This window comes from Populus nigra, chromosome 4 (assembly GCF_951802175.1).
Source record: "Populus nigra chromosome 4, ddPopNigr1.1, whole genome shotgun sequence".
Taxonomy (NCBI): domain Eukaryota; kingdom Viridiplantae; phylum Streptophyta; class Magnoliopsida; order Malpighiales; family Salicaceae; genus Populus; species Populus nigra.
Genome location: NC_084855.1, coordinates 8,687,194 through 8,699,109, shown reverse-complemented (window position 1 = coordinate 8,699,109; position 11,916 = coordinate 8,687,194). Strand labels below are relative to the sequence as shown.

The 11,916-nt window shown below is 31.7% G+C and overlaps 1 protein-coding gene across 1 annotated transcript; it reads right to left on the bottom strand.

Annotated features, from left to right (window-relative positions):
* Window positions 1–6,382: 6,382 nt before the first annotated feature.
* LOC133690526 (squalene monooxygenase SE1-like) lies at window positions 6,383–10,619 on the bottom strand. The gene is made up of 8 exons (XM_062110753.1): window positions 10,250–10,619; window positions 8,898–9,009; window positions 8,584–8,758; window positions 8,091–8,259; window positions 7,722–7,940; window positions 7,339–7,614; window positions 6,852–7,130; window positions 6,383–6,719 (listed from the first exon to the last, which is right to left on the bottom strand). The coding sequence occupies exons 1-8, from the start codon at window positions 10,493–10,495 to the stop codon at window positions 6,615–6,617; spliced, it is 1,581 nt and encodes a 526-aa protein (XP_061966737.1). The 5' UTR covers window positions 10,496–10,619; the 3' UTR covers window positions 6,383–6,614.
* Between the last annotated feature and the right edge of the window lie 1,297 nt (window positions 10,620–11,916).

Below are 11,916 nucleotides of genomic sequence, written 5' to 3'. Positions count from 1 at the left end.
AATTTTTTTATGGGGATGATGATATACCATTCGTTTTAATTTTTCTTGAAAAAAAAAATAAGTTAGACAACATGTCGTTTGCTGAGGCAGAGAACACGTCGTCTGATATTACTTGGTTTTCAACCACCATAATGGCTGAAAAATCAAGGCATAAGTTTCTTTAACTCGAAATTTTTCAATTTATTTTGACCCAGAATACCTATAAAAACATCTTAGATAACTTGATAACCTCATTTATGCCCTTAAAAAACAAAAAACAATCATCACAAGATCCAAAATCAACTTGAAAACAAAAATCTTACCAAGCTCAGATATATTGTTCTAAGCAATTCCAAGGTAAAAAAACACGTAATGAGAATCCTCTTATTAAATGGAACAATTTGACACCAATATCAATTGTTTTTATGTTTAGAATCGGTGCCAGCATAAACATTTTCTTTGGAGTCAAATTCCAGCCACTTTGTCTCACATCTCTCAAATTAAGGACCAAAAAATAAAATAAAAATAAAATTTGACACCAAAATTGATTTTGGCCTTCAATTTTAAAAATTGAAGGGACTTGATATTTATAATTTGAAAAGTATAGGGACTATAATAAATATTTTCCCCAAATTTTGTTAAAGCCACCCATCCCCTTTGTATTTTTCAATTTGATCCCCTATCTTTCAATCTCACTCTTCTACAATAAATTGATCTATAATCTAGTCCAATAAGGATCAAATTAAAAAAAAATAAACAAAAAAAAGGAACTATGAACATTCTGTCCACATTTTAACATGAAGGGATTTACAATGCATTTTATAAAGTAAATTCCCTATGCATTTTAGATCTATAGTTAATACTTGTGTCTCAGTGTCTTAAAACATTGATTAGAATTTGGTTGAGATTTCATAAACAATTTACAATGGTTAGTTCATTTTTGCAAGCTTTTTTCTACATAATTTGGAATGTTGCAAAATATAATATTGAATTGACATTAAAAGAGGAGATGTTAGTAAATCATTAATAAAAAACTTTTCAGAATGTTGCAATATATAATTTTGAGGATATGAATATGTCATTCTAGAAAATTACATCCACAATCTACATGTCACTATCCAAAATCTAAGTAAAGTCATTTTTAGAACTTGAATTTGAAAAAAAATATGATTATTAGAAAAAATTTTGTAAGGTGAAAAAAAAAATGCTTAGATGATGTTAATATTTTTAAAAGAGTAAGAAAAATTTGAAACCCATTTGACATTGACTAATAAAAAAATAGTTAACACTTGCCAATACTATAAAAAGAGACCCTTTAGATATTCTTAAAAGGTTTCAATAATCTTATTTGATAACAAAGTAAAAATTGAATGAGAACATGATAACCTCATTAAAAAAAACAAAAAAAAAACTTAAAACTCAATTACCAGTAAATAAAATGGAATTTTAAAAAAATATTTAAAAAGGATAAAAACACCTCTCTAGTCAACATGTCAAACTCACAGTTCAGTTGTAAGATCAAGATAACAACCTATAAAAGAAGTTGAATAAAACAATGGAGGTCAACTCTCAGACAAACTAAATGATGAAAGAATAAATTGAAAAAAAAACAATTAAGAAAAATCATGAAAATACCCCAAGTCAACCTGAGTTAATTCGATTAACTCACATCATGAGATTAAGATAATTTCATATAAATAAAAAAAATTCACGAAGTTGAAGGCTCAATAACTATTGAAGGATGAAATTAAAAAAAATAATTTTAAAAAATAATTCAAAAAAAGAGTCAAATCAGACTAATCATCAAAACATGTGATCCGAATTATGAGATTGAGTCTCCATATAGAAGGTAAACCCAAAAATACCATGAAGAAAAATTGTCGATCATCTCAAATAAAAAAAATAACATTAAAACAAAAAGGACTAAATCTGGTATAAAAATTAAATGAAATAAAACATGAAAGATGAAAGTGAAAAATAAAATAAATAAAGAAAATAAAACAAAAAAATAGCAATCAAAATAATAAGAATCAAATATGGTATAAAAATAAAATTAAATAAAAACAATAAGGGATAAAATTAAAAAATAATATAAATCAAGAAAATGATAAAAAAACTAGCATTTAAAAGAATAGAGAACAAATATAATAGTTGAAAAAATTAAAGAATAATGAAATTAAAAAATAATAATTTTATAAATTACTTCAAATAAAAAAAATAAATATCAAATATAAAGAAAAATAAATTGAATGACTTTTTTGGGAAATTGAATGGCTTAACGCGTAAATTAAAAAGATAAGAGAAAATTAAAAAAAATATCAACGTCAAAACAAAAATTCAAAAACAACACGGGTTATTGTAGAGTGTTTGGGAACGCAGTGCAAACCCCGTTTCCAAAATTTTTGAATTTTTTTTATTTAAAATAAATTTTATATATATATATTTTTAAATCATTTTGATATGCTGATATCAAAAATAATTTTAAAAAATAAAAAAAATTATTTTAATATATTACTAAATAAAAAATATTTTAAATTTTACTACTATCACAATTTCAAACATTCATTTCAGAGACAGCCGCCCGCTGATGCATTCAATGATCACGCATGTTTATTAAATTACCAAAACCCTTTTACACTAGTTAAATGGTGATTTAGTAATTTTATTAGATGGCCCCGACGACAATGCTTAATATTAAATGGCTCGGACGACAATGTTATGTACTAGGGGATTACTTTCTTGTCGTAAACAACCCATCACCGTATAGAAAGATATTCACAATTTCCTTGTCATATGAATATGATATTCTAACTCTAGCCGACTAGCCCTAAAGCCTTTATTAGGGCTCATGAATTCTTTAACACCTTTCCTTGATAGTATTCATGAAATTATAATCTAAATTATTATGGTTTTGTAATTACTTGTGTGTTACCGCTGAGCTTTAAGCTGACGTCTCAGCAATTTTCAGTGCTGAGCATCTTTAAATCAGGAAAACTGTTCTTTTTTGAAACTTTGAAAACACATTCATTTTTTATTGTCTAGAGAGACCATAGATTCGATCAATAATAATAAAAAAAAAAACAGAAGAAAAAATCAAACTCCAACTATAGATTCTTTTTTGGAGTTGTTTAGCTGGTGAGGAGCCCTATATATGAAAATTGAGAATAAAAAAATGAAAAGTTTTAATATGAATATACATGGTAGGAGTACAAAACAAATTATATAATGGTAAATAATGCAAATTAATTCATCAGCTTTATTTTTCATAGAAATGCCCAGTTCAACAGATTCGCCTCGCTTCGTTTCATGACAGGGCTGGCTCTCTGGAATGAAATGCCATCTTGCTTCTTTGGCATTGGCATAAGGTACGTCTTTCTTAGAGGCCTGCTCTGCTCTGCTCTGCGGAAGGCATGAGGAAGTCAATGAGGCATTTTTTAGCAAACAACTAAAATGGTGTTTGTTGCCGTTTTACTAAATAAGTTAAATATCTGGAAAATACTCCAAATTCCAATATTGGAAGAATTCTCAACGACTGACAGAACATCTTCTTTACACTATATCGCGATTAAAAATTACAATTACAAAGAAGACTGAAACTTTTAAGAGTTTCCTGTCCACTCAGTGGATTATAATTGTATCATGAGTTTCTTTTCATCCTTTGTTTCTTTTGTCACTTAAGTTTTTTTTTATTAGATCCTTCCAATTTTGTTTCTTTTTTTAATGTTTGTGTTGGTAATTTGTCCCGATTAACTTTTCACAGTTTTTTGTGGTGTTTAGAGAAGTGCCCGATATTAAAATTATGCATAATTAAAAAACCAATGATCAAGTTGGAGAATTGATTAAAATCCCATGTTGTTTTTTTTTGTTATCGTAGCTAAGACATGGTTTTAGCATTCTTGGACCCTGGAGTTTTTTTTTCAATTTTATTTTGATTTTAATTTCACTTTTATAAGTTTATTACAATCTCATTCAAAATTTTATTTTCTTCATGTTTTGATCTCTAAACTTAAGAGAGTAGTTGTATTATGATGAGAGAGAGAAAGTTTAAAAAATGATACTTTTTGATGACGAGACTCATTTTTCTTGATGCAAGGAGTTTATTTAATAAAAGGAGTTTCATTTAGGGTTTTTTTTTGCATTTATCTTGCCTAAAAATCAGATTAGGCTTCGGAATTTGTTTATGAATCAAGTTGATCCTTTTCTTTTTTAACTGATTAAATGGTGATTTTATACCAAGAACAAGTTTTTTAAAGTCTTTATGATGTTCCTTAGGTGTTTTTTGATGAAAAAATAGGTCAAATGAGTTTTTTTACCTCTAAAAGATAGATGCTCAATTATCATTTTCATTTGAATTATTATTATTATTTGTTTTTCCATTTCAATTTATTTTTCTTGCTTATTTTTTTAATTTTATATTTTAACATTTTATTTGTTTTGAATTGGGCTATGTAATTTGTTTTAATTTGATATTTGTAAGTTTATTATTATTTCAAATAAACTCTTTTTTAAAATAAATTGGTTAAAGACATTTTTTCTAAAAATAAAAGAAAACTAGGAACACGAGGCTAGTCTTTTTTTTCTTTTAGGCCAAGCTTGTGGCTTTGGCTTTCCAAGCTCAATAACATCTATTTTTTTTTAATTTTAATTTGTTTTGTTTTTTGAATTTAATTTATAATTAATATCTTTTCTTATTTTTAAATCACTTATTTTAACTATTATTTACATAGTAATTAGTCTTTTAGAGAGTTTTTATAATTTTATAATACCTCAAGGAGATATTGAAATTTATCATTATTTCTTTTTCAATCAAATTTTAAATAGATGAGTTTTTATTTGTATTATACATTTATAAGAATGCGAATCATATGTACTTAATTACCATATTGAATCTTAGAGATAAATACAAGAAAAATATATAAAATGAAAAGAAAAGCCAAGGTAAAATGTTTGTATTTTTGTCTATCCTTTAATTTTTTAGAGGAAAACCAACTTTCTGTTTCCCTATTTTTTTTATTCATCAGAGGTCGACTGAGATAAGGCCCAGGTCACAGGTTGGGATGATCAACACAAGTTAATCCAGATCAATATATGGATAAAAATAATTTTTATCATAGTTTTAAAACCCGACTTGAAAGTCGACCTAAGACAAGGTTTAAGTCATGGATCGGGATGGTCAACCTGGTTCACCCATTTTTTAAAACAATCAAAACAACCTTGTTTTGACCAGAATTCTTTTTAAAAAAGTCAATGGGTTTTTAACCAGTGTTTTATCCTGGGTTGACTTGGAGTTTTTACCGGGCCGGGTTGAGTCATTTTTTTCTCATTTTTTTTAAATTCAAACCATTTCAGGTCCCGGATCAACCCGCCATGTCAATCTTGGTTTTGTAAATAGGATTATTATAATATTATTAATTTTAATACTTAATATGCATTAAAGTTTGATAACAATATATATTAAGAGTAAAATATATTTTTTTATTTTGTTATATCATGTTCATCATAAACAAAAAGGATATAGAGGCAATCGTTTTTTCTTGTACATTACTACTAAACACAATTTTATTTTTATTTTCTTGTATTGTCTTCTTTTTCATTATTGTTACCATCTTTTTGTCCCGATATAGTAACCAAAACTCGGCTTATAAGTTTAAATCTAGATGATATACAAGGGATACTATATGCATTACTGCCTAACACGACTTTATTGTTGTTGTTTTTGTTTTTTTAGCTACTTGTTTTTCCAATTTGATCAAATAAGAATTCAACCATACAATTTTATAACTAAGGGATCAAAGTGTGTTTTGTCATTTTACGAGTCGCAGATTCGTGTCAAGAGCGGGACAAAGCCGTCAGGGGGGCTTCCTGCGTGCTCTTTTATTTTCTCCCCGTCTTTCCATGTCTTCGTTTTTTACAGTGAGCCTTACCAGCAGTGCAGGTCGATGAAATGTCCTGAATAAAAACAGAGCATCATGCTTGCCTTGCCTTTTGTCCTAAAGGCTGTAAATTAAGATGAAGATCCAAATGGCTTTCAAATGTATGAATTAATAATATTGTTACTCACCACGGACCTTGGAGTTTATTAGGAATAAGGCCTTTGGTGATATTTTGAGATTCAGCAGCCAACGAAGTCTACAAAAGCTAGCTTCGAAGACCAGATCTTGGAACCGATTATTTTCTTTTCTTTTCTTTCCCTTCCCTTTTCCCTTTCCTTTTTCTTTCCAATATAATACTTTCCTAACGTGGCACCCATTTCCCAATTCAAACGTCTTATTCTTCTAATAGGATTATCGTATTGATGATTAGAGGGGACGCGCGGAGGATGAAGTTGCAGAGTTGATTTTGTCCAGGAGAGGGGTATTGAAAATAGATATAGGAACATAAATAATGACGTGAGTTGCAGGGATTAAAACCTGACGGCTTGAAAGTGGATATTATATATTGATATCAAGAGTTGAAGATGTATAAAGATCCTAGGAACAAAAAAAAAAAGTATAATAATGCACAGTGATTCGTTGAAGCATTCAACCTCACCCAGTCGACTTTGAACAAGGGGAAGGAGGAGTTGGGACACAAGTGGCTCAATTTGACCGGCATAAGAAAAATTTGCTATCTCCTGGCGTCTTGTCAAATCAGTCTCACATGACTGGAGGAGATCTGTAATATGCAGGAACAGTTGCAGGGAAGAACATTTGTCTAACTCCTTCTGACCTAATGATGGGGAAGATAATTCCCGATGCACCCTGCAGAACAGTAATTTGATCCTTCAGTGTTCGGGAAGGGAAAAAAAATAAAATTGCACGAAATTGTGATAACAACAGCAATAATAAATTGAAATGGCAGCAGAAAGAGTACAGAGAGGGGTAGATACGCACTGAAATCAATCTAGCTCCAATCCAGATGCGTTTAGGTGAAGGGAATGGCAGTAACAAACGACCAACACCATATATAGCAACTGCAAAGAAGTGGGCAACCAAGCTCAACGGACGGGGGTTCAAACCTGAGAGCAAAGACACTGGTCCTTCTGAAAATACACCTCCAAGACTTAAATAATCAAAGCATGCCTGACGCATTTCCTTCCTTGCTTCATCAGGTGAAGCACAAAAGACCTTGTAAAGTGCACCTGCCAGTGTATTGATTGTGGATGCTACAGGCTGCGAAAACATGGGATAATCTGAGTTTAGCAGCAGTACTATGAAGGCATCTTCTTCATGAAGAAAACGCTACTAAGAGTTGGCTCTGAATCCTGTTATTGTTCAGAAGCAGAGAACCTTTTTCTTCCCCAAAGATTTTCCAAAATCTGTGCAACCGAGCAAGTGAACAGCAAGAACAGACAAGCATAACACAAGAGATACAACTTACCTTACGCAAGGTGTAGAAAGATTCGAGGTATTTGCAGAGGGTAGGGGAATCATTAAGGTCACGCAAAGGCCTGAGAAGATTCCTTAGCACAACAATGTCGGACAATGCAACAGTCATCCCTCCCCCAGTTAGAGGATGCCGCATGTTGAATGCATCGCCCATCAACAAGGCACCGGGAGTAGGATAAGGAGCAGCTGGCATGCTTCTGTTTGGCATTGTCCTAATGTTTCCTTTATCAACTGCAGCTAGAAAGGCATCATAAACTTCCGGGGGAAGCTGCAAAACAGAAATGTCAGAATGTCAGCTGAAGACATCATTAAACATAGATAGAGATGAAAAAGGCCAAACAAGGAGCTGAAAATGCGTTGAAGATTACAACATACCTGAGGTGCCACCAGAGTCTTCAAATATTTTGCCATTTCACCACTTGAAATGGAAGGAACCTTCTGACCAGGAATATCAACCAGACAGCGAGTCTCCGTGCTGCTAATAGGATACATCAAAATTGGAGATGGATCCCCTAATATAACATGCCCATGATTTGCACATGGAAGTTGGCAATTCTCCAGGATCATACCAACAAAACATGAGGGCACATCCACCTGCGCAAGATAATTAGAGGTGCATTTTAATTTCTAGGAAGTACTTCATTTTGTAATACAGGCAAGTAGCGAGAAAAAATTTCTGTTGAATTGGTTGTCTTAGGCTTGATACTACAAGTGCTCCCATCCAACAATATCAAGGGTTCTCACCTTAGGGTCGCAAAGGGAGCGGCGCAGGTTTGAGAAACATCCATCACAAACAATAGTCAGAGGAGCAAATGCCGTCAGCTCTTGCCCATCTTTTGTTTTGTACTGCACACCTCTAATTGTCCCTTTCTCTTCGAGCAGAGAAGTGACAGTTCCTTGCTCCAAATGTACACTAGTAAAATTGAAAATGAAAATATAACTGACAGCAAACAAAAAGAAAGGCTTCTAGATATTATGTTGGTATATTAAACTGGTATAAAATATATTCTCAAGATCAGCGTCTAAAAATTAAAACATGCACACAGCAGACAATCAGATGACCTTGGACACTCACCGCATACCTGAAGATGTCAACCATATTAATTGGGTCCAGGTACAATGAAAAGAATGATGCACAAACACTTAGAAGCAATTTTATGAATAATTTTAAGAACCATTTAAATTTTCAAAAGGGAATTGGCACATGCATAGATCTACAATGGAAGAAAAGACATACTTGGGGAGGGACACAGCTTTTTCCCGCATCCTCTGTATGAAACGCCCATTGTGAAAGCTCCTTCCGGCTACATCTGAGTGAAACTTTTCCAAGGGATAAGAGAGTTGAGTGTGCATTCCATCCTTGAAAAGAGCATAACCAAACACCTTCTGAGCATCAATTTTCTCTACACAATCTGCATTGAGAAAAAAAGTTTAGCTATATATTTAGCAACTAAGCTCTCCCATGATTGAGTGTCAGCAAATGGTATCAATTAATACAAACTTGTAGAATTACAAAACTTTGCAGGTAATTGTGAAATTCATCACACGCACCTTCAAGTCCCAACTCAATTAACTTTAGGTAACCCCCTGGCTGTAGCAATTCACCAACAATCCTATCGGGTTCAGTCAGGTCTCTTTCAATGACGCGCACTCGACGTCCATCCTGCGTTTAATACATGCAGTGAATTGGCTATTGGAATAACTCGCAGTTAGGATATATATGTGTTCATTCTAAAAGATATGATCTCATGTCGATTCAAGAAGAAAGTCTATATTAGATCACGGTGCAAACTAATCAGAATAAAACAAGAGGCAAAGCTTGAATGAGAACATTTTTTCCAAGACGAAACCGAAATACGGTAGGTCCTAAATTTAAATAACTGCATGACAAGATTTCTTTAGTGATTGGAGAATATTACCAGTAGCCATCTATTAGGATCATGAACAAGAGTGAACCCTTACAAATAAATACTGTTTTGATTAAAATATAGAAAGATAGATTTTCAATTTGGGAATCACGATTTTGGGTAGTAGAAAGATGGATTTCATTGGTGCAGTCGATTTCTTATTCCGCTAGCTGACAATGATAATTAGAAAGAAACAAAAGCATAGCAGCTACAACAGATACAAGTTGACAACTAATTAATTGAAAGATGACAGATCCTCTCATTATAAGAACATGTTCAGTGCCAGTTATCGCATAATTATTATTTAAAAAAAAAAACATATTCATGCGTGTTCCATAAGATAAATCATAAAAGCCAGGTCATCTCTACAGATTGATCCCCGCTTTAATTCATCTTATTATCAATTCTCAACCAACTCCATGAAAGAGATGGAAGAGTTTTTTTTTTTAAAAAAAAAAAAATTAACGACAGCTGGCTGCGTTCATCAAAATCTTGAACGTTTAACAAAAAAAATTTCAGAAAAAATCCCTGGACGGCTACTTCATGTTGGTAAAGCACGTGTTTGACAAAAGATTCCTTACTGTTATAGGTCTGCAAATACTTTAATATGTGTTTGATGGAAATATCAAAGGGTGGCCTCCATAGAATAAAAGAAGTGTGTAAGATCACAAGAACAAAAGGACTGTATAAATTCAAAATAAACACATAAGAATCATCAAATCCTGAACGCGCCATTCGGTGTCGTATAATTCCAAAAATTAACAAACTCTTCCAATCAATCCTCAAAGTTTTTCAAGCACGCGCGGCAACTAAAAGGCTTCCTATTCCATTAGAAAATTAAATTAATGATTTGAGGTGCGTCTCTTTATACAATTAGCCAAATTAGAAAAAAAAGAAGGTTTTCAGGTTTTCGAATAATCGCTTAACCAACGGAAAATAAATGAAAGTTTGTTTCTCTCCGTTTAATTGCCGAGAATATGCAGGAAAAGAAAATACCTTGCCAAGAGTATGAGCAAGAGCGGCGCCAGCAACACCGGCGCCGACAATGATAACGTCGGCATCGGAAACGTTACCGGATCTGCATTCTTCATTGGCGGTGGCTGTGCAATTAACGGACTCACTTCTCGATTCTAGCAAATCCTTTTTAGTACCCCGTTCCTTCTTCTTAATTACCAAACAATAGATAGCGAAGAGAACAAACAAAGTAGCTAAAATCCATCCTAGCATGCACTGATCCGCCATTTTTTTTCAATGTTTCTTTTCTCTCGCTCGGGCAGGAAAAAAACAAAGGCTTCGCTGGCTATGCCTAACTGTTTGTTGTTTCTGAATGGTTTCAACTTTCAAGCAAGGCAAGTGCTTCACAACGGATGTACCTTTTTATAGGCTCCAACAGCCAGCATCAGAGCTTTAACGTGTACATGTAATGTTGCTAGCATGCGCCGCATGGGTGAATCGGTTAAGATGTACCTTTGACCGTTTATTAGCTTTTATTATTTTTATCATCATATTTTTTTATAGAAAAAATAAAAACCTCTCCCTCTCTTCAATACAAGACAAATTGGGTGATGACCGTAGTTTTGAATCTATGAATTAGAATGTGTTTTGCAATTTTTATTTATTTAATATTTTTATTATTTGTCATAAAGATCTGAATGGTTCAAAATTTATTTAATGTCCTTAGAATTTTGTTATTTATTTTATTCAAAACGGATGCCGTAAAAAGATGGAAGTTTAGAAAATCAAAATTTGTTGTGAATTTAGGAGTTACAGTGTATTTTTGCGTCCAATATTTTGCCGACTTCCTTTTCTGATTAATTAGGCGAGGTAGAAAAGAAAATGAAATTTTATTTTTAAGATATTATCATTAATGAAAAGCCTTAAGAAGGATGGGTTTTTATTGTACTCTTCCTCGTATTATATTTTTTTATTGGAATAATATTTTTAAATTTATATTTTTTTAATTATAATTTTATTTCTTAATATTATATTTAACAGAGATTTTACTTTATATTTTTTAATTTATTTTTCATAAGGCTATCTCATACATATTACCTGGATCACGAATATGATAGATTAACCCGACTGACTCGATTTTTTTATTTTTCTAATTGACTTTTTTTAGTTAATTTCATCATTTAATATTGGGTTAATTGATAATTAAGCTTTATAATTTGTTTCAGTATATTTTCTATGAAATTATCTTTATCTCATAACTCAAGTCACAAGTTTGATGAGTCAATCCTGATTGACTCGAGTTGTTTTTTGTGTCTTTTATGTAATCATTTTTTTTCAATTTCATCTTTTAAATTTGGGTTGATTGAGAATTGGATTTCATAATTTGTTTTAATTCTTTTTATTAGGTTATTCAGATCTCATAACTCGAGTCACGGGTTTAACAGATTAACTTAAGTTGACTTGGATCATTTTCTTGGGTTTTTTTTATTAAATTTTTTTAATTTCATCCTTCACCATTAAGTTTATTGAAAATTAAATTTCATAATTAGTTTTGATTCTCTTTTTATGAGGGTTATCATGATTTCATAACTTGGCATGCAGATTGGCAGGTTAAACTGGGTTGATCCAATATATTATCATCTCAATGTTTATTAAAACAATTCTCATCTTAAATATTTTTTGAATCAAGCTATGTTTTCACCTGTTAT

What these genes read in the sequence shown, in the direction of transcription:
- LOC133690526 (XM_062110753.1), bottom strand. Translation starts at nt 10,495, where the DNA reads ATGGCGGATCAGTGCATGCTAGGATGGATTTTAGCTACTTTGTTTGTT. An exon ending in AGACTCTGGTGGCACCTCAG is followed by an intron (nt 7,615 to 7,721) that starts GTATGTTGTAAT and finishes TCTGTTTTGCAG; the next exon opens with CTTCCCCCGGAAGTTTATGA. An exon ending in TTGGAGCTAGATTGATTTCA is followed by an intron (nt 6,720 to 6,851) that starts GTGCGTATCTAC and finishes ACTGTTCTGCAG; the next exon opens with GGTGCATCGGGAATTATCTT.